Raw genomic sequence first — 24,198 nt, 5'->3', positions numbered from 1 at the left:
AATTTTGATTGATGAGACCAAAGTAAATAGATCTTTAGGCAAGCACTTTAGTACAATTTTTTTCCTTTCCCTCCTGAAAACAAGTGCATCTTCTATTATTTGCTTAGAGAACGGAGGCACAAAATTTCCTGCTTCACCAATCACAGTAGCAAAAACAGTAATGAAAAGCCTCAGTTCTGGAGTAATTCTCAAAATTTCTGTCATCTGTGAGATACAACCTTCACTGAGTCATTCTCAGGATGTGGCTCTCTTCTGAAAGCATCTTTGTAGAAGTGACATTTAGTTTCAGGCTGTCAAAATAATTTTCATTATTTTAGTTTGCATTGAGAAGAGTGCTTCCAGTTATTAGCCTGCAATCTCTCCCAGTAATGTCAGAGTCACCGTGTTCTCTATGACTCATATGTACTATTAGTAATAAACAAACTTTTGGAAAAGTTCCATTCTTTAGCAACCACACTACCCCCAAATTCAATTCTAAACTGGAGTCTGCCCTTACTCTGATTGCTGCAAGCACTGCAGGCAGTGCAGAGCCTTCAGAGAGTGAAGCTGCACACGTGTGTGTCACAATTTTCACTGAGCAAGGGATGCTGACTGCAAAAGTTTAACAACAATCTGTACATAGCACCATTCTTAGGGAAAACCCAGGATAATTCTGCTACATTATTCCTAAGGATAAGGACTATGAGTTTGGGCAAGGAGAAGACATGCTGAGCAAAAAACTATCTTTTCTAGTTATATTTTCACACTGAAAAAACCAATAATATAAAGCAAAAGTTCACAGAACTTGACAAGTCTTTCTCTTAAATACATTCGAAGCATACATTAATTTATGTATAAAGCATAGCTGATACTGAAACAACAGGAAAACAAGGATTTTCAGGATCTCAGCTGTGGACTCATTTACATTTTGCTCAAATTAAATTTCAAACATGTAATGTGCTTCTTTTTTTTCTTAAATCTGGACCTTTATGCCCTGAAGTTCCATGAAACTCCTGAGATGACTAAGCATTAGGCCTTATTAATATTTTCCATCAATGTAAGAAAGTGCTTTCAATACTATCAATGTTATAAATGCCAACTGAGTAATGGATATCTGATTCAACATACATACCTAAAAAACTCAGTTCTCACAAAACCATTTTCTGTTGGTGTGTGTGTGTTAACACAACATTTGACAATCCAGTTTAAGAGTTCCATAGGATTGGACATACAAAGAAGGTGAGATAGAAGCCTCATCTCTACCACAATTTCTTGAAAAAAAAGCCTGAAATCCCACTTGATGTATCAGCCCAGGAAAGATCCAAAGCTGTCACTCTACCCTATGACCCTAGTCATGTGATAAGGCTATTCTCTGGTGCTTTTTTATTTCCTACTGCAAACACTGATGTCTTCTAGATCAGTCAGCATCTGAGATAGATGAGGAGAAAAAAGGGGTGAGGGGGACACTCTCTGGTCTAGTAATTAGAACACTATTCAAAGGATGTGTCAGCTGTGTTCTAGACCCTGCCTCAGTGAATGACTCATTAATTATACAAAGTGGAATGGCAGCAGAAGGACAAATTAAGCCTTGTGCATCTCCTTTCATTTTGTGGCAGCCAGGGAAATCTCTTGAGAGTGGAAAGCATGGGTAAAAATCCACTCAAGCAAGGCAAGGGTTTAAGCCTGATAATGCAACGTACTTCTGTAAATGCTTTAACCACAGGCTGCTGGCTAAAAGTAAGATCACAACTTCATTTTGCTGACCAAGACTTTTATCATCCAAAAGTACTTATCAAGTCTGTGTCTAGCTCACAAGTGGTTTAACACTAACAAAATCCCACTTTGAAGAAAACTTAATACTCTTCCTGCCTCTCTCTCCAGACCTCAGCAGACCCTGTTCAATATCTGCCTGCACAGACTTCATGTTTGACACTGGCTATTTCATGTTATCTGTCTGATCCAATGTCCATTGCTTCTAAAATCTAAGGGAAAAGAAGCATTATCTCTATCTGACTTGTGTAAACACCTGCAGATTCAAGATGTGCTTATGTGAGTAGTTTCAATAACTGGCACTATCCAAGCACTTAGTCACACCACATGCAAAAGAGATAAGGAATAGCTTTGTTTGATGCTATAAAATCCTTTGCTAGTTAATGATTAGAATAAGTTTATTTTTTCCTGGCAAAAGAGAAAAGAAGCAAGAAATAGAAGCCAAGATAAAACTTTTGCCAACAGAATCTCAAGGCATGTCTCATGAAGATATGAATTGCAGGTACAGCTCTTTCAGGAAAGAGATGTGTCTACAAAATCTGAGAAGATCAAGATAGAAATTAATACAGGAGCTTCTGGAAATTAGATGTCATGTATTTATGTTGTATATAAGACGTCTGATATTTGCATATTAGATAAGTATTTTAAAAAAACCGGAGACAGATTTTATACTAATATATATGTGTTATGCCATTGTGTTATGCCATAAAAATATGCCAATATTTTTAATACTCTTTGTAACTTATGTTTCTCCAAAAGTTACATGCCATAGTTTATACACCAGTGTTGAACAGTATCTTGAAATGCATATATCAGGCTGTTTAGCTGCATCAAAGTAAGGTCTCTCATTCCCATAAAATATTTCTAAAACTTCAATGAAAAATGACATTATTTCCAGTAGTGCATTTTGTTATTAGTTTTTTTATTTTTAAATTAATTTTAAAAATTAGTTATCTTCCTATCTGATTAAATTTGAGCGAATAGAAGAAGTTTTAAAAAAATATCTATTTTATAGGAAAAGTTTTAAAATAATGTTCATTTTATCTTTCTGTGGTTTGTTTCCACAAAACACAATGAAGGAAGCAAAATTATTTTACAATGATTTATAAGAATAGGCTTCCTATTATTAATTTATAAATATTTTAAATATTTAGTACTTTAAAAAATTGTAATTAGTTGGTGCACTCAGGTCTTCATATGAGATAACCTATTAACATACAGTTTATTTCCTCAGAAAGTCTTTTCAAAGTTTGTAGTAGTCTTGCCTCCCTTTATGCTTTCAGTCAAGCTGAACCGAGCAAGCGCTTTTGTTGACAGCTTCCTCTCTTGCTTAGCAGCACCATTGATGCCTTCAACAGAGCTGCCAGCACAGCCCTGGGAACAGCAGGACTTGGTTCATTAGTGCAGTGGAGCACAAACATTTTTTCCATCACATGGTACATAACCCAGCACTGTGGAGGAGTAAAATGGTACCTGCAGAACTCAAAAGTTTAGCACATTCCTTATCACTTGAAAATAAGATGAGACACTCAGGCCTGCTCTTCTAAACAATGTGTAACTAGGAATGTCCTGCACTGTGCATGCATACTCATTTTTTCTCCCACATGCATCAAATTCTTCAAGCCAAAGAGCTGACAGAGCTCTTCCTACAGCTATACAGGGGGTGATGCTGAGGTCCTGGCATGAGATACACAAATAAGACTGAAAGCAATGTCAACACATTTCTGGTGATGAGTATTATGTGACACTGCAAAGACAACAGTATTTTATCTCTGTTTCAGTAGCACTGCTCCTCTCCCTAACAGCTCAATACCACTGTTTATTTTTCACAGCAATACCTCTCACAATGTCTACTTGAAGTGGCAATCACATGCCAGAAATCCACTCTTCAAACAAGCTAGAGCAGTACATGGATCCACTCAAGCTCTGACTTTGACATCAGCATTTTACATTCCACATATTCTTCCTTTCCTCAATTTGTCAGAGGACACAAGGGTCTTACCAAATTCATCAAGGTACCTCACCAGTCAACTGACTTGCTACTCCTTCACTGTTGTAACTGTTTCCCTTACTCTTGTATTTCCTTTCAGTTTTTGTCATATTCCTTGATATTAATCCTCTGAAAATGCTCCATTGATTAGTGCCACAAAGCCGCTTTGGACAGGTAAGTAATCAAAATTTCTGACCAACTTCAGAGTTCCCCAAGTTCTTACCAGTGAAGTCTCTTCTGTTCTGTGCATGGCCAAAATTGCCTCAGCTATTATTTCACTGGACCAAACTCTTACTGAACTACTGAAAAATAATTCTTCTACTTTCTAACACAGTAATTCTGAGTTTTTATTTTCTTTTTCCTGTTTCTCTCCTGTACTCTTTACAGAACTTTATGAAAAGGAAATGTATATCAATGTCTAGGAGAAAGGAAGCTGGAACTGACTCCAGTATATCAGGAACAATACACCTATATTATATAAAGATTGTGATTTCCCTTTCCTAAGATACTTTTGTGAATGGAAGTCAAACACATGCTGACCTTTCTTGCTATTACATCACTCAGAAAACACATCTGCTGGGCTGTCTGCAATCATCACAAAGGGGTTTTGTTATGTTTTTTAAACAAAGACAATTCAACACACTTTTCCCTTAACCTCTTCTAAGCATGTTTTGCATGGAAATATTAACTCAGCCCAAGGCAAAAACTAAAGGCAGAATTTCTCAGACTGATAACTGTGCAAAACAGAAATTTTGCAATCTGTACCACTCCCCTTCCTATATAGAAGAACAGCATTTAATTCACTAGCTGTCTCACAGTTTCCAAAACAAGTCTTCTCACACACATAAAGGATTAGTGAGGATAATTATCAGGGCTACTGTTTTTAAAATTAACATATTAGCTGACCTGCACCCTAGTGTTCTGATATTTTCACAAATCAGCATGTGAGCTCACATTTAAGAGCCAAGTAGGTTTTATGGTATCAGCACCTCAGGACTTGCTTTCAGTTTGTTTTCAAATACATTAAATAATGTATTTTTAAATACTTAAAATACTAAAAAGTACTTAAATACTTTTTACCTCATATGTGAAAGTATATGGATATAGAGGTCTCTCACTAAAATATGACTACCCTGCAAAAAGGAAGTTATGCACCTCCTACTTTCCCACTAACATGGCATTTGCTCCTTGGTTTACTGTACAGACTTCTCAGTTTCCATTTTTTACTACTTCAAGACAAGATTTCCTGCAGCCAGAGCACTCTGGATGCTGTTGATCTGACGTAGATCTCTAGTGAACAAAGTCAGAAAAAAGCACTTGCTATTTGTAAACAAACATCATGGATATTTACATGCACTGACCTCTCTGAGAACAACTGGAGAAATTAGAGCTATTTGGGTAAATGACACAAATGACACAAATCATGGGGGTCTGACTACACAGAGTAAGGCATTGAGCTTCAGTGACTGAACTGATCCACACAGTTTCTGCCCAGGGAGGAAGTCAAAAGGAGCCCAACTCTGTCACAGACTGTGAGATAGATTTTCATCCTAGAAGAAAGATTATCCTTTCTCATTCATAGAATCATGTAACAAACATTTTTCCTGGGCATCTAACAGTATTTCTCAGGCTTCAAATCAAGATGTAATGCAGATATTTCACAATTCAAATATTTCACATTCACTTTAAAATCTTTACTTAATCTCCTTTATGATGACGGACCAAAACCCAAGCTGAAGTGGCTGAAAAGTAACCTCCTGCAGAAGAGAAGGCACCCCTGATGAATTGCACAAAGCTCCTCAGAGGCTGCATTCCCCCTCCCTCCCATTTCACTGCTTGGATTCCTTTGTTTGGTAAATAGGTCAGTGCTCATAAAAACACCCCTCCAGGGCTGAGTGCCTCACATAACCACAGCAGCCAACACAAGGAAGATGGATGCTAACATGGCAGCAGCTGAATCACACAACTTCCACGGGGCATGGAGAACTGAAACAAGCCTGACCAAGCAGTAAGGAGAGGGATTACAAGATTAAATGACAAGAGTCAGAAAAATATCATTATTTCTCATCTCAAAGTTCCAGTGACCATGACCCTGACAGACTCTATGAACATCTCACTGCCCCAAACCAGTGTCTTCAGAAGAAGACAAGCAGAGTATGCTATGATCCTGATCAATGCAACTACCTCCATTCTCATAACCAGACTCTAATGCCATCTGGTTAACAGCTCTGCCCCACCTTTGACATTCTCTGTAGATATGAAACCCATGAATCCTTTCTTAGCTATACTGCCAAGGATGTCAGTTGTGTTTTTGTAGTGGTCTTTCCTGGAAGAAGTTGAGTGATAGTAATTGCAGTCTTAAAACAGCTTAAATACACCAACACCTTTCAGAGAAGGTGATAGATTCACTTTAATACCCCTCCCAGGTATGTAGAGAAACTGAAATACCAAAAATATTATGAATCTAGGATCAAGACCTCATTCCTGTACCTCAAAAGCAAAGAAAAAAAATGCTATTCAGTAGTTAAAAAAAATGTTTTAAAGGGAACTGAAATCTAATGCCTGGCTTTGGATCACAGACAACAGCTCAACAGGAAACCTACTGGGTTGAAGACAACAACTGGACAAAAGAAGTCTCTTTCCCAGCACTTTTTCCCAGATCCTTTGCTGCTTGGGGAAAAAAAAAAAAAAAAAAAAAGCATCCTGTACCTTTCCCAAACAAGCTCTTTATATGATCTAACAGTGGACACATAATTTACCTCAAGATTACAGATACTCAGTTTGGTTCCTCAGTTAGGGACTGGCAGGATTTAGTAGCCAAGGTACAGCGCCACACAAATGCAGCTGAACTGTTCACAGGGCCCATCTCTTTTGAGAAGCATGACAGCCATCATTACTGCAGCTCACACAAACAAGGCAGGGCTCTGCTGGCTCTGTACCTTGCAAGGTTAGGAGCCTCTGTGCTAACATTTCACTTAAATTAAGTTTCAAACCTTGAGCAAAGCATCACTGATTTTGACATCAGCAACTGAATAACTATATATATATATATATATATATATTTATATTTATATTTATATATATATGCAATACTGCAGGGAATTTAGTGAGATGTACTGGAAGCACCCAAACCAGCCCTGGAAAAGACAGCTGTGGTTCAGAAAATTTTCCTGGGATTCTCCTTTATTCAAATTATTTTAGCCAATTATTTAGCTAGATACAAAACAACCAACTGTGATTCTAAAACAAAAAGGAGGCCTACATAAAATACATGAAGTCCACACATAGGAAAGGCTTGTGCCATCTGTACCGTAAAAATGAGGTTGTCATTTAAAATTAGATATACAGAAATCTCTACCAATAGGAGATTTCTGCGTTTCATAAACACCAATACTTGGTAGTGGAGAGAAATAAGTACTGTGCTGTGTAAAATAGTGAGTACTGCTGTTAGCACATAAATTTCTGGACTCTTGCAACACTGAAGAATTCAAGATTTAAGCTAAGGGCGAAAATCAATTGTCATATACATGTATGGTAAAAGTGGGAACAGTATCAAAGTTCCTACTATCCTTCAAAAAGAGCCAACAAGTCTCTTCAGACGTACTGGAAAGAGCAGTAATCCTAGTTCAGCAGTTTTACAAAGAATTTTCAGAAAATACATTAGTGGAAAATTACTTCTGCCAAAATACACTGACATGTCAGTTCCTCGGGATGCCATCAAATCATATCACTATGCAGCATTACCTTCTGCTTTTGTGTAGATTGAGACGTTTCCATTCACCAAGCCAGCAAACAAGTACTGAGACCTGTACGTTAAGCTCATAACTGTTGATTTCTCAGGAGTGAAGAAGTGTTGAAGTCGAATTTTCTTTGAGCCTTGGCAACTTTTGTAAATAGAAATGCTATAGAAAGAAGCAAGAAGAAACAGACCTGTGACATTATGCTTTACATAGATCCTGCTAGAATATGCAAAAGAGAAGTTTAAAATAAAATATTGGGGGAAAGAGGACTTTTTCCTTCAATTCTTGACACCCCAGAATGTCTGCGTAGACAACTTGCAATTACTTAACATTGACATATGACAACACATTCATATTATCTTGTCTGCAGAAACAGTTATTCAAAAAAGAGACATAATAAAAATTCTGCTCAAAGTCCTTATTATGAGTCTTTCTAAAACTTTAATTAGTTAAAAAAAACTATATATATATATTATGTGGAGAACTAGGGAGAAGAAATGAAAAACTCACTACCAGACATCACTTACACATAAAATTTCCACGATTCCTATTGATTGTTACAATGGGTATGGTAAGAATATTGTCAAATTTAGAATTAAATCACTGACTTCTAGAAATGGCACCTTCCTTGGAAAACTTTGTTCTCCTTCATTTATACTGGTTACAAACACCTTCAAAAATCACATGTAGTTACACACTTATGGCCTCAGTAACTGTAACAAGATCTTTTTGCTAACTGACCTATAAATTAAGAACATGTAGCCTTGTTCTTCAACACAAATCATGGCTCTGTAGGCCATCAGTTCAAAGACAGAGAAGTAATTCATGTCAATAGTAAACAGCAATATTTTTTTTCATGTGACAAATCCTGCACAAATGACAGGGCAGAAGATTAATGGACTCCTCTCTGCCATTCTGAAAATTTTCCAATACCTGAAGATTGCCTTGTAATGTTACAAAAGTAGTATTTATATATTTCAGATATGATGAACTAATCTTCTTTCATCAATAAGATGCCCTGCTTTAATTTCAAATACCACACGGTATAATTTTAAATACTGTAGAGTGCATTTTATTCTTGATTTAAGTGGAAAGGATACCTTGAGGTCATTGGATAACTCTTGAATACTTTTTTAAAAAGTAAACATTTTCTTAGAAGTATCTCACACAATTTTGCTACAGAATAGCAAACTTAATCAATAAATGATACACATTACACCAAAACCAAGAATCACCTTCCTTCTTCCATGCCAAGGCAAATAGTAGGCACATTAGAAGTTTTTGCAAGAACATTTTCAGAGTCTGGAGCTTTGTTTTGCTCTTTCAGCTTCTCCTCCTCTGGTATGTAGACCATGCAGAGAATCCGTGATTCCACATTGAAGCACTCAATAACCTTGGGGCCTGAGCTTTGAAACGAGACTATTGCAACCTGGCCCATCTGATTAGTACAGCTGCCAATCTGAAATGAAAAAAAGAAAATTAGAAAAAAGCACAACAGACCATGACTGATACCTGTCTCCAGAAGATGAACAAGTACAAGAAGGAATGACTGGAATGTTAACTGAAGAGTGCATCTCAAGTTATATGTGCATCAAGACATAAGAGAATAATTCAGCACAAATACAAGATATATCAAAACATTATACATACAAACTTGCCTTCTACACTCACAAAAAAAAATGTTTTTAAAGCAGGAATAATATCATGGCCTATTCTGCTATCTGACTCAAACGTATATACATTACATAATGCAATTACTGTAAGTATCTGTGCAACATGTTATTTTAATAACTGGTGTTCTAATTGTCTCAGGTTCTTTTGAAACAGGTAAAATAGCTGAGGCCTGTCCTTCGCACAGTAACAGCCCTACAAAGAAATGCTCCATCCCAAAAGAAAGAGTCTTGTAAACTTGCTGATACAGAAGCCTAAATTTCTCCCTGATCCAGAACTAAGTATTATGAACATGTCCATAAACTTGCACATTTTAGGGATCAGGCACAGTACATGCTTTTGTATAGTAACTCTTTCTGTTTATACGAAATAAAATAGGAAAGAGAAAGAAAGAACATTTTGTAGCAGCAGAAAGATTTAATTTGCATGTTTTTGTAACTACTGTTTACAAATGCAAAGACAAAAGGAAATTATAAGGGTTGTCTTGAAAAAGACCGCTAAGAAAAGTTATTTCTAACTTTTAATTCGCAAGGGTTCCTTTAAAATTTCAGTATTGTGGTAACTAGAAAAGCCCCTGAAATCATTAGCTTGTCTTTTTTTTTCTTTTATGAACAGCTTCTATCCACCTCATTTTTTTCTGCTAGAATATCTGCATGTCTGGGGTCATAGCAATATGCAGAGTAAGTTTTTTCCTATGCAGATTTAAACAGATTATTTTTGGCTAAAACATTCTTGAAATATGAAAACAGACAGTAGGACAGTGTAAGCTCATACGGGTTTTAGCAGCAATTGTTACAAATTAGCACATAACTCCCTTCTGAATGTGCTCAGCACTTTGGAATTCGTTCTGTGCTGCACAAATCACACACACTTAACTGACACCCTACAGAGACCAGCAAGATCACATGGGCAAATTAGTAGCTAACCCTTTAAACAAATAAACAAAGAGAAAAAAACAACCCAACATTTCTTTCATACCTACACATTGTCAAAAGCCACCAAAAGCAATGGAAAGAAACAGGAGACAACCACTTTCAGATTTTACTTTGGGTAAAGTGTAAAGATTACACTTACCCAAAGAAAGCCATGTTCCACAGCACAGGAATCGGCCTCTGTTTCTCCAGCAAGGTATGGCTCAGGATTATAAGCAGCACATTCAACCTTCAAGGAGAGGAAAAGACAGCTGTTAGCACATTAGAGAAATATGCCTGTTTCTGTCTATTTTAGTTTGCAATTAACTGAAGCATTTAAGGGTATGAAAGAATCTCTTAAAACAAGGAGTGGGTTTAGTTCACCCAGCTTCCCCTGGGCAGGGTCAGCTGCACGGATGTTGCTCCTGACACATTCCTTATCCACCCCTACAGACCCTCATGGCCCAAGACTACAAATTCTCTTTTGCTGATCTGCTCAAATGCTTCATAACTTCATGACTTTTGTGAAGTTTTTTCATGTCCCCAACCTGACACCATCCCTGATGTAATCATTAGCCTGTTACTTCTCATCTCACACACCAAGTACTTACTTCTCTTTCTCTGCAGTGTCCTTTCACATGTAAGGCTGGTATATGTCATGACCCTGCCTGAGACACCTCTTCATTAGGCTAAATTAACATTATCATTTAATTACATATAGTTTTTTAAACATTTTTTTTCAAATTTTTGTTTTTAAACTTATTATTGCCACTTTTTCAACTGACATCCCTCCAGCAGATATATCAGCCTCATGCGTGTATTTGAGAGCACAGAGTTTTCTCACCTGAAACATTATTCTAGGAGAGCTGGTAGCAGCACTACACCATGGTTACCTCTTCAGAAACCTGTTTCTACACATCTCATTCATTACTGCTCTTTGTAACAATATTACATTCCTAACCAATCCTTACCTGGCTGGTCTATTAAAAATTACTTTAACAGACCAACTAAACCACCTCTTCAATCTGGATTTATGAAAATCCTAATGTCTCAGTGAGCATACCATGCGTCTGTCCTGCTGACTGTCATGCTTTTTATTTTCCTTCCCCCACCTCTACCGCCCCCAAATTATTTCTCCAGGTGCCTTGATCATTCTGAATGGTAATATTATCATTCTTCAGACTTCAACTCCCTTCCAATCTCCTGTCATCATGTTACTGTCAGTATATTAATAACAATAGTCATGATTTTATCATGCAGGCCATTAAAAAAAAACCACTGAAAGCAACACCAGACTCAAGGCCTATATTTAAAGTCCATCCCAACTGGAAGATAAATCAAGCATCAAGGATATGAAAAAAACCCCATTTTTATGACCAGTCATGGATTTCTAATTTCCCTAATATCCACGGGCATTTCATAAAGCTTATGTAAACACTTCAAAATATATAAAAGCAATTCATAACTGAGTGGAGAATAAAAAGGTTATTAATGAGGTGTCATACTACATTTTTACACTAGATTCTCTGGAATTCAAACTAATGTGCTAATCTTGGACATCAATGTCCTTGTGATTATATTGTAGTACTAGTGAAAACTCAGTTAGTATTAACTTAAAGTACTCAGTCAGTATTAACTCCCCATAGCCTAGCAACATTACCTCCAAACAGTGAACAATTAAAAGAAAACACAAAAACCAAACCAAACAAAATCAAAACAAAATCGAAATAAAACAAAAAAAACCCCACCAACCAACCAAAAAAAAATACCCCAACAAAACCGAAAAAACACCACAAAACAAGCTGGCAAAAGTTAAGAGTTCTAAATTCCAAGTTTACTCAATTTTCCAAAGTGCAAAGAATTTTACAGTCCCCTTGAAGTCAGCAGGCATTACTAAGTGATTTGCTTTAGTAGAAAAAACATTATTTATTCAGCAAAGCAATTCACTATATACAGATAAAAATCTGAAATCAACAGATGAAAAAAAAGAGAGAGAAAAAAGAGCTTCCATGCCTGTCTTAGCATGTCTCATTTAACACATGCTGAAGCTATCTACTTGTAGTCATTTACAGTAGCTGTGACAATGAAATAAATCACTAGTGAAAAATAAGACAGACTGCATGTTGGATATTTCCCAGGCTCATTGTTACACCTTGTGTCACTTTTCATGTTAGTCAAAAGTGATGTTTTTTCCATAGTTAAACCCTGGTAGTTTAGCTCTCAGTCTTGACAGAAGGCTGGGACATGAACCTGCTCCGATGTCTCCCTACACCAGTGGGCAGCCTGAGCAGCACACAGCAACAAACAGGATTAGCCCAGCAGAGCTCCTCTTCCCAGCCTCAGCTGGGGCTGGAGAGCCAAACTGCAGCTGAGCCTGCAGTAATACTTAAGTCATATTTTCTAGTATCATCAAGGATTTGGGAGAACCAGGAATGATACCTCACACCCACATTACTTTAGGAGCTGCAAAACTGGCAAAGTTAGCCCAGGCCTGAGGCCAATATTGTCACACACTCTGCTCTCCTGAGGTGACCAAGGCAAAGATCTCAGCCCACTGTAAAGGTGACAAACTTCCCTTTCCTTTCAAAATAAGAAGACTCTGCTCTAACTTGATTACAAGAGTTGAGCCTGGGTCTTCAATGATCCTGGCACACATTTCCAGGACTTACAAATGGCTGGGCTCTAAGGAAATACATACATTATTTAAGTTTCTGAAAAAATTTCAAAATAGCTGGTTATTTCATCAGTGATGACTTTAGAAAGTAAACCCCAGAAAAAGCTGTTCAATAAGAGAAGCATGACTGGTTGTATGGGAAATCAGAGAGTTTCAGTAAAGTTTAGCTGCTCTGAAAGCCAATATCAGAGGAATAGACTGTCTTAGCACCATTACACATTCCTACTGCATTTTGAACCACCAATTATTTTCCCCCAATATCCAATTTGTACACTCACATGCGAAGTGAAGCTGTCAGCTGAGCTTCTCTCCTGTGTAGGCTGTTCTAGCAGTGAGGGCCTGCAGACTCACCTCTTTAAGCAGCACCCATGCAATGACATTAACTTAACTTTGGGGTTCTATCCACACATGCACAGTTTTATTTCCATTAGTCTTTCTGCACAAGACTTACTGACTGCTGGTCAATAAGAAATCCTATTGGTACACTGGAAACATAGCATCCAGCACTCTTCCCTTTCATCTATTGGTTTGGTTTTGTACTTATTTTCATCATCAGAGTCAGTGGTCAATAAGGCTTCAAATGGACACACTGCTTTAGGAAATGAACCATTAAGATAATGTCTGTATCACTGTTCAGAATATGACATTTTACATAAGATTTCATGAAACATAATTTTAAAAAATATTTTTTAAATATTGTTCTCTGTGCACTGATGAAAATCAGAAATTTGAGGAGGATTTAGCACAGTTACACCAGGAAAGGACAGCTTTCATGCAGACCAGATTCCTGCTCTTTGTAAGTTTTAGGTTACTTCTAAGCCCCAAAAACACACTTGGAAATCTCAAGATGAACTAAAAATTCCCAACAGTTCTGTTTACACTGAGTGATTCACTTACATATGAAAGTGAATGTCATACTATGTAAAAATAAACATTATGATCCTTAGTGCCTCAAAGATTGCAGCATTTTGCATTCCTGTGACTCTTCTGGACCTTTAATTGCTAATGGCCTTAAACCAAGGTAGCTGCTCAAGAGAACTAACAGATGTGAACTAATAGATGTATTTACAATATGGTATTCTTGAGAAATTATATCACACAAGAAAACCTAATTGCAATATCATATTAAAATTCCATTCACCTTAAACTCCTGTTGCTTGGCCATCATCACTGGCATGTGTCTAACAAGGAGAGGATGTTTTTCCTTTTTGATTTGATTCCCATCATCTTCTATGCAGAACCAACCTAACAGGTTATCCTCTGCTGTAATGGAAAGAAAAAACAATAAACACTCCACAATCCTTTCAGTGAATAATCACTTCCACCTTTCCACAGAAACAGAAAAGGATTCTGTCAGGATGAATCAATACAAATCAGTCTGTTCTTATGCCATAGATGCATTAATGACAACATAAAACTATGAGTAGAAATTCAATTGAATAGATTACATACATACTGATAATACAAAAAAAGAACATCTTATATTAGCAAAATGTTAAGGATAGTCTCTTAATGACCTTGTAAATTGAATATTGAAAGAGGAAAAGACACAGCAAGCCTCTCCTCAAGATTCTTAAGAAATCTGATGTTGAACAGCATTTCTCTGCCTGTTTAAGAAACATCACTACCAGCTGCCAGTTATCATAATTATCAGGATCCTTGTCCTGGAGTGATGGAAACATCCATTCTCTCTTCTTTTTTGTTATTTTGCTTGTCTTCCATGAGACATCACAAAAGCACTTTATTTTGACCATGTGCTGGTGAAACTTGCTTTCAAGCAAGTTAATGTTTCTCAACTTAGGCACTGAAAAGTCCAAGTATCTTTGGAAAGCTATCCCTTTGTGCAAACACAGGAGATTAATAACATCAAAGGACAGCATATTTATACTGCTCTAACTTAGAGACTATTTGTGTTGATATAGATGCAACAATTGATAATGAATACCAGACTTCATTAAAACAAATATATTCCTTCATAATGAGTGCCCTGTTTTATCTATTTTATTACTTTGTAGTGACACACAATCACTACTATTTACTGTATTGCAATTTTAAACATCTACAGTTTTCACCAAAAAAGGAAAATCATTCTCAAAAAAAAAAAAAATAACATATTACACTGTACATTGAGAGGTATTTTAACTTGTTAGGAAATTTGAGCAAGTAGGAATTACCAAGGGCCAGTTTAGCCATTTGCAAATTGTTGATCCAAGACTGTTTGATGGCAGGGGTAAATGTATTGAACACAGCTGTAAAGAAAGTTGGCCGCCCAGACCTGCAGTGCAGAAAAAAAAAAAAAAAAACCACTATAAATGCATTGGGTATGAATACAGCCATGGCTAAAAATATTGAGCAAGATGAAATTTCATTATTTTCTAATACTTAGACAAAGACTCAGCTCTGATTGAAGTGTGCAGGCTATGATATGCCATATGCTTTACATGAAATGTTCTGAGAGGAACTGGAGAAGGAATACAACAGTGACTGTACCCAGTCAGCTGTCACTGTCACGGTTCCCCTCTTGCTTCTTGCATCCAGAACTCTGGGCTGAGGTACAGGAGAAAGGGCTACTCTGGAACATTAAAGCTGGGCTGAGGAATGGGAGAAAAGCCACAGTGCTGCTCTGGAGCATTAAAGCTGCCAGCATTATGGCATAAGAGCAAAACTCAGGAGCTTACTATGGAGACAGAAGGGAGGGAAGAGCTACAGATTCCCAAATTCTCACTTGTACATCTATACCTAATACATAAACCAATTTAGAAAGTTTTGTAATCAAGATTTCTACTGACTTGTCCTGTTTTCCTGGGAGTTGCAGCTGAATTCTACAGCGATCTGCTGCTCTGATTTCATCTTCTTTTTTCAAAATCAGTTTTTGTAAACCTGAGGTCCAGTCATGGGCTACAGATTGGTTTAAGTTCTGAAAAATTAAAAAAACTAAAATTCAACACCAGTCTACCTGCCTGTTGCAATCAGGATAATAAGGTAATTCCTGCATACAACAATGACGCATGCCTTCAATTAGACCACATTTCCATCATGGATAATTTAGCCATAATTGTAAACACAGTTCAGAAATATCTGTAAAATATTTTCTAATGTAATTTATCTGAACATTTAATCTCACGTTGCTCAGTTTAATGATGCATAAATGACATTCCCAAGTGTTTGTCAAATTCAAACATGTGAATTTTTATCAGGTGTATGCATAAGCCTTTTACTTTATTCCAGCATCACAAATTCTGCTACTTAAGAAAATATTTTGAAAACATCAACAAATCATGTAGAAAATATGCTTTTGTTTAAATCTTTGAGTCAAAATGTTTAGAGAGTCATCATGAAAGATGTGTGGTCTAAATCTGTTTAAGATGCTGAAACAATAACTGCAAGGTGAGTGTTCTGTTGCAGAGAGTAAAAGCTCACCTGAATGTACAAAGCATTGAGACCAACAAGTACACAGAAGTACCCACACTACCACACTTTCCATCAGAATTCTATGACAACTTAAGTGTTTTTCAAATATCAAGAAGCCAACCTCATTCCTCACCTAAATTCCTGTAATGATCTTACACATATCTACCCTGAAACAATGACTGATTTTTAAGTTTTCAAAGTGTAGTTGCCTCTGACTGTCAGTGCAGTGCAGGCAGAAAGGTTTTTTTGTATGGCGATGGGTGAATGTCTTATGGTATATCTGTGCTATACATATTCCCAATTATGCAGATGAAATTCACTTTCTAATACTTGTGAAGCTTTTTCCAAGAACGCTCTTTCCATAAATTTCATTCAGAGTACATATCTTCACCAAATGCTGTTTTATTTAATGCCTTTACTCTGAAGCCAAGATATGTCAAGAGAAACTCAGCTTTCATATATTCATACATATACACACATTTGCAACCTGTGGTGGCAGGTAGGAGTTAAAAACTACATTTAACTACATATAAAATGTATAAAAAACCAAGCAAAAAAATAATTGTTTGAAGTCTCAAGGCTTCATGTGGTGTTAAGTACTACATTTGTTTGCCAGAATATAAGATAAATCAAAGGGATGTGAACAAAGTTAAAGCAAAATAGTTTCAAAATTCTTCTGAAAATCCTTTTATATTTTTGTAATTTATACTCAGCTTTAAGTACAGTTTCCCCCCAAAAGCCAGGATTATGAGCTTGGATGGGGATCAAGAGCTTCCTCAAACAACCATCCTCCTACTACCATGTCTAACTGCCAGAATCCAATTTCTTAACATCAAAATGTAATTCTGTTTCCATGTAAGCTTATCAGCTACTGAACAAATGCAGACACTTGTAGTATCCACCTACACTTAAAACCAATAAAGAAAAGCAAGATTAGAAGGACAGCTGTAATCTATTTATAAAACTTAACAGTCAACAGTAAATGCTGTTAACTAGAGTTAATACTAGAGGTAAAAATTATTCCACTTTTTGCAGAGAGAATAAAGAATGCCTTGCACAAACCCCAGGGAGAGGCAATTATACAACTTTACAAGAACATACTCGAAAAATAAACCCAGCTTTGTTTATTACCTGATAGTTTCCTTTAAGGCTGCTTATTAATTGGCTAATTTGACCAAGTACATTCAAGTCATGTAAAAGGTTCTGCAGATCATGGTACAGTTGCCCTGGTCCCATATAGAGCTTGTCTGAAATAAATAAAACCATAAGGTTATACATAACAAAAATATGCAATTTTCAGTTGAATGAGGAAAGTATCACAAAGACAATATAAACATATATTACATCTTAAAATCAGAATGCTTTATTCCTTTGCACGTACAGGCATTCCCATTTGCATTTCATTTTAGATCATCTTACTCCCTTTTAAGTTACAAATAAGATTCGAGTTGTTCATCTAGTTGTTCATGATGGAGAGCACTATCTGCAGTTTTAATATCCCACACTAGAATTGTAACAAATATCAAAGCTTTACTGGTCCCAAAATCTCCTGCTGCCATGGAAGTTTTTTTTAGCAGCAAACATCAGACTTGCTGTAACACATTAATGCAAACATCTTTCCTGGAGGTTGTTTTTGGTTACATGACAAGCAAAAACATTCATATGTAGATTTTGCTATGATGATTTAAAATTAAAAATTTACTTTATTGGTCACAAGACAGGTCCGGGTCATGCATCTATAGCCTAACTCATATATCTCTAGCTTAACTCATATATCTATAGCCTAACTCATCTATCTATAGACTAACTGTAACACAAGCCTGCAATTTTACTGAACCACTTGAAATTTTACTGTGGTCATGCTTAAATCAATAAAGGATCTGTTCTAAAATCAGCAGCAAATCTGAACAGCAGCAGAAATATTTTATGCTAATAATCAACAAGTGTAAGGGAACAGTAACTCAGAAAAACACACTGTTTACTAGGATAAGGTGGCCATTTAAATGCACAAAGCTTGAAAACCCCTGCTAACATACTCTGACTACCATGATGCTAGGAGTGGAATGGTTATGTAATTCCTTTGGAAACAACACTCACTGTGCCATAAAAAAACCCACCCTGACTCATACAGAGTCAGCATGTTTCCCTTGGGCTGAATGACAGGAACAGGACTGGATTATCTTGCCAGGAAACTCCTGCAGATTCTTTAGCTCACACAGTGTAGTATCCAAACTATGGATCCTTCATCCTTAGGAGAGCTTTGGGAGCCAGTCTGTGGGCAGCAAAGGCCCCTGGATCAGAAGGATTCACTGTGTGCATGCAGTGCTGCTGCTGGCTCTGCAGACAGCTGAGGAGCACGGGCACGAGCTGTGCCACCTGTCCTGGCTGCAGGGCAGAGGGTGCTGGGCACAGCCCAGGTGCCACACACACACTGCTGGCACCTCTGCTCCCCCAGCCTGCTGCAGGGCCAGGGTACACAACACAAACCAAACACAAAGCTGTCCAAATAGCCTAAATCAGAATAAATATGAAAAATAACATGCATGAAACAAGTCTACTTAAATCATGAGTATATTTTTAGTTAGGTATGAAAATAACTATTTTCTAAAGACATTTTCCTGTTTGGAGTAATCATACAGATAGAGGCCATCACAATGTTTTTCTTTAATGCAATCCATTATATTAAGCTGGAAAGTCTGTGTTAAACCCAGAAAAGCATAACATTTCAAAACTCAAAGAAAATATTAATGGCTACTTTATTTAGTTCTCTATTTGACTGCAGGAAAGTGCAACATAGACTTAAAATATTACACATTCCCATAAAATTCCAAATTATTATCTGGCCCATAAATCTTCTGGTAAATTAGATCAATAAATTTATTTCTGTGCATTGCACTTGAGCACCAGACAGGGAATGACTGCCCTTTACTACTGTTTACCCATCCAGATAATAGATGTGATTATCATCCTCTTCTTTGCCTCCTCTGAATGCTAATTAAAAGAACAATCTAGCCTTTCTTACCCTGAAAACCAAATTAGTCCATAAGAAAAGATAATTACATTTATTGTACACCATGAAAAGAAACAACTCCAAAGTAGAGCTAAGAAAAAGAATTTTGAAATTATGGTCAGTTAAGTATGTTTGCAGTTTTGTTTAAAAAAAATTAAACACTTTTCTTGAACTGCAAACACCATACTTTCATTAAGCTGCATTGTCACTTTCTTCAACCCAAATACTTGAAAAATCTCTCTTCTGTCCTTGTATCTACCTTCTGATAGCTTCCACCTTTTTTCTTGCTAACATCCACAGTAATGGTAAGTTGTTAAGTACCAGAATTACTAGTTCCTAGATGCATAAAATTGTTGATTGTTATGGGGCTACTTGCAAAGAAAGGTGCAGATCAGTAATAATAGGAAATCTGTTGAAATCTAGCTAAAAGCCATGACAGTGTGTCTGGCACTGTAAACAAAACAAATTATATCATTCTTGCTTCAAATTTCTCTAAAGAAAAGATAATTTCTGTAAAAAAGAATTCACACTGAACAGAAATAATTGTTTGATTAGTTGAATTTTTGGCACAAGTCCAGTCACCTGTCATTTACAAACTACACTACCAACCAAACCAAACATGGTGTGAAAAATTATTTCAAATCTTTTTGAAATTTAGCTTTGTGGGCTTGAACCAAGAGAAAAATTAGAACAATCAGGCTGTGAAAAGCTAAGTCTGTGAGGCTCTACTTGTACAGGACATATATTTTCACCCAAGCAAATTACATTATTCCTAAATTATAAAAGCCAGGGTCACTCTTTGTAGCTTGATAAAGACAGCAGACATTTTGTTTATTACTGTTTAGAGAACAGACATTAATGCAACATATAACAAGCAGCATCCAGGCAAGCCCCAGATGCTGTAGGACTTTATGCCATAGTGTTCAATTGTGGCCATAAAGCTTTAAGTGCCTACACAGATGGGCTTGCTCTGGGCAGTACATACAGACATCCACCATGTCTGATAATCCTCTTCTTGAAGCTTCAAATAATCTTACAAATATCTTTCTTCCAGCCTTGGAAATAAGGCATAAATCTTGAATTTCATTCAGTAATTGTCATCTGAGTCTCTTTTGTCTGCATCATGCATATTTTATAAGCTATTAATAAGTAAAGATAAAAAGGATGCAATATGAATGTCAAAGCAAATAAACTAACCTGGCATCTGAAAGGCTGTCACACAGAAAAACCAAACAAAAGTAATTTTAGGCTCATTCATTAAAAGATCACATTCTTAGTACAGGAAAGGAAGCACAAAATCAAAACAGTAAATAATTAATGAGAGTCTGCTTCCATCTTCTGATGTTCTAGAAAAGAGAAACAGCCAAGTTAGGAAGAAATTTTAATACCCAAGGACTACATCAATAGGCACCACTAATATCAGACTTTCACCGAGGTCCCTAGTGGGCAAAACTGGCATAGAAAAATAAGACTTCAGAAATCAACAATGATGTAGATTCATCAGAAGCAAGTTCTCCAAAAAGCGATCACTTGGATTGTGTCTGGATAGTAGTTGCAAGTTATAGCAACTTTATCTGAACTGGGTCCTCTAAGGGTTACTCACAATGCCCTTTAAAACACAACTGGCTTCTCAGTGGTTAACCAAACACTGACTACCAGCTGATCCTGAGAATTGTCTGATGGGGGGTTTTTCTTGAGTGGAGGTGGGGGAAAACACTACTCTGTTCATCAGATGTTTCTCAGTTCACAGCCACAGACTGGCTGCTTCAGCCCACACATGTTCCCTGACCATTCAATTGCTGGCTATTTTGGGGTGGGTGTTCACTCCTCCTTTTATCCATAGAGAGTGCACTGAAAAGCTCTTGGCTCCACTCCAAAGCAGATACATGGTCGGTTTCTTTTGTACTGTGAAATGTTTCACAAATGATAAAGACATTTCCTTCTCTTTCCAAGCCACTCTTGTTAATTATCAAACTCTAAAACAACTTATTTTTCCTATGGGAAAAAAGCCCTTGATGTTTTTAGAGAAGGATCTCCCCAGCTCTACACATCCTACGTGCTACAGAGTGTGCCTGGGCAGGACAGAAGGCAGCATGCTGTAACCAATAACCACATATTCATTGGCTTCAAAGGAAACGTTTTTGCATTCCACCTACAGATCAAGGGTGAAATCTTGGCCACGTGTAATCTAGCAAGAATCTTTTTCACCAACTCCTTTGTTGCTAAGATTTAACCAGAGGAATTTGTGCCTCCCTGCAACAGGCAAGTTTACTGCCAACAACCAGTAATTCTTGCAAGATACCCAATTCCTTGCTCAGCATTACAATGAAATACACTCAAGGTTAAAAAAGAAAACGAAACCACAAATTGGTTTAGAGGGAAGAAAGGAGGTTAAAGTTTAAATTGATTGTGCTGCTATGTAAAACTGGGCAGAAGATTTGCTTTTTATAACAATTTCTTCTTAGGTCAAGATACATTTGAGTATAATACCAAACATTTATTTTACCTGCTTTTTTCCCAGTATTACTCTCAGCACCACAGCTTCAAATTCATTAATTTTGCCTAGTACAAAGCAATTTTTATAACTGAAAAAGAAGCAATTTTAGGGGATTTATATCCAGGCATTTTCAAAGCCTGCAGGAAACTCCCTGGGTGTGGTTAAAGTCAGTTTAACTTGGTTCAGGCAAAAGTGGAATTGGGAAGGTATTGTGAATAAATACACACATGCTAGAGAAGTGTTTGTGTGCTAGTGCCTGGGCAGAGAGGAGGATTCCCACCTCTGGCAGAAGGCTGCATTGCTGGGGAGCAGCCACAGCTCTCTCCCTGCACAACAGCAGCTGCCTAAATAGGTGCTGGCACAGCAGCTGCTCCCTTGGGATTGTCGTCCATCCGCTTCCCCTAAATTTCCACTTTCCATGGCCACTTCAAGCATATTGGTTATCACAGTCCTGAACTGCTCACACCCTATCCTTCCTTTCTAAGAATTACAAAGGGACACCTTTATTTTCTATGGTGATTTGTTACCTGTAAACATTTTCTACAAGCTCTTACTGTGTGTTCTGATTCCCATTTGTGAATTAGTATTTTATCACAGATTTATGCTACTAAAGACAGAGTAGATGCCATCACCCACAATTTGAACATCTATTGCTGGGCAAGCAAACACAATGGCTCAGCTGGTCCCATCCTATACTAAACTCCTGTTTACTCCCAACTAGAAGGATTTTCTTCAAGTAATTTTTTATATATATATTTATATGTAAAAATCCAAATGTCGTACAAAGAAAATAAATGCATCAGTCAAAATACTTCCAGTATTGCAACAAAATACTGTTAATAGAAAGACTGATGGTGTCTCTTTTACTGCAAAGTAACTAATACAGACAACATCTGCCTTGAGTATAATCATTGTAATGACCTTTTCTCCACATAGTTCAGAACCACAATACATCAATACAAATTGCTTTTGGAAAAGCTATATTGAAATGAAGTGAAAACCACTGCATCATAAAAATTCAGGGTCCTTATAGAGATTCCTTTGCTTCTGAGACACACATAGCCCTGAAGTCAGGCTAGTGTTGCACAGAATGGAAGATCATAAATGCTCAAATGCAAAAACCACCACTGAATCTGAGAAAGGTTTTTTCCCTGATTACAGTTCCGGTGTTACTGAGGGGTAACACAAAATTAATGATACGCTTGAAGAACATGCCAGATTTGAAGACCACTCTGAAAGGTTGGTATATCCCAAATTTGACTTGCCATTTGCAATCTGGCCTTCGAGGCTGAGCACATTTGTATTGCTTCCTCCCACTGAGCCATCTGTGTGCATCTAGGCAGCACACTGAAACGTCAAATGTTATGAAAGGAAGAGATTTGGGAAAGTTTCAATCCTCTTATAGAGCATAAAAATCACCTGGGATGGGGGAAGAAGTTACATATGTGGGAGGTAACTTTAAAAGCTGCTGTCTGAGGAAGGCATATCAAACTAGTACTTGTATAGGATTACATATTTGGAGCAAATAATAAAAAAACAGGCCCTTACACAACATTTCAACTATATTTAAACCTGAAAAGCGTGCACAGTGCTCAGGAAAGCAAAGTATCATGATACTAGATGAATTCTTGACCAGTTCATAATAACCCAGACAGATATCAGGAGACTGTTAACCTATTTATGTTAAACTATGATGATGCAGCAGTAATACATTTAAAACCATTGAAGTGTAGACAGAATTGTTCAATTCTTTAAATTTGGCTTTGATTGTCCTAGAAAAGTTATGTTGATTTTTTTTTCCTGAAGTAATAATAAGCAGACAGCATCCTCTTGGGAGTTCTGCAGTTTATTGCAGCCCTGAGACACATGAAGAATCTCTGTGTCAGCCTGCACATTTGAAGAATGAGTTGAAGTTCTTAATTTCTTGGTCTCAGAGTTGTTTATTGTATCTTATCTATAAAAATGTTTCTCCTGTCCAGCCGAGGTACGCTCAGCAGGACACACAGCGGTGCTCTTACAAACTACGTATAACATGTTTACAAATACTTTCCAATACCTATCACCTATGTCAGACAGTGAACTTCTATTCTAAACCAATCCCAAAATGCCAACATCACAGCAGAAGATGGAGGTCAAGAAGAAGAAGAAAGGCTAGACACTCCCAAATCCCTCCATCTGGTCCCTAAAACCTCTATTCTAAAAATCCAAAAATCTACTTTTTCACCTAGTGATAATTTTATTATTACACTACTTAAACTTCTGTGGCTTTCAAGTCTTCATACAAAGCTGGCAATTTGCTTCACAGGTCATAATCAAACCCACAGGTGTTCTGGGCTGTATGCCAAGGTCTCTGAGCCCCCTGGCAGAGGTCCTGGCAACTCTGGACACCCAGAGGGATGTACTGAGTTCTGACAGTATCCCACTGCTTAATTTATAATGCCCACCATTAGAAAGGACAAGAATGGAGACTGTGAAAGACAACGTTGTATCTAAAGTAAAATAGTTTCCTCTATACTGAAGACCTTGATAATTAATATAAAGAAGG

At 37.0% G+C, this 24,198-nt stretch overlaps 1 protein-coding gene across 2 annotated transcripts in view; it reads right to left on the bottom strand.

The window, feature by feature from the left end:
• The window catches only part of ARHGEF10 (Rho guanine nucleotide exchange factor 10), a 108,667-nt gene that overhangs the window by 17,484 nt on the left and 66,985 nt on the right, over positions 1-24,198 (bottom strand). For both annotated transcript variants that reach the window (XM_054279767.1, XM_054279768.1), the window contains 7 exons: positions 17,278-17,393; positions 15,525-15,652; positions 14,910-15,010; positions 13,877-13,998; positions 10,225-10,311; positions 8,715-8,938; positions 7,484-7,641 (listed from right to left, as the gene is read on the bottom strand). In XM_054279767.1, the coding sequence (XP_054135742.1) occupies positions 7,484-7,641; positions 8,715-8,938; positions 10,225-10,311; positions 13,877-13,998; positions 14,910-15,010; positions 15,525-15,652; positions 17,278-17,393 (936 nt within the window). The remainder of the gene's footprint in view (positions 1-7,483; positions 7,642-8,714; positions 8,939-10,224; positions 10,312-13,876; positions 13,999-14,909; positions 15,011-15,524; positions 15,653-17,277; positions 17,394-24,198) is intronic.

Source organism: Melozone crissalis, unplaced genomic scaffold (assembly GCF_028551555.1).
Source record: "Melozone crissalis strain CALT ecotype California unplaced genomic scaffold, PUWL_Pcris_2 ptg000027l_1, whole genome shotgun sequence".
Classification (NCBI taxonomy): Eukaryota; Metazoa; Chordata; class Aves; order Passeriformes; family Passerellidae; genus Melozone; species Melozone crissalis.
Note: the sequence above shows the minus strand (reverse complement) of the source record. Positions and strands in the feature narration are given on the sequence as shown.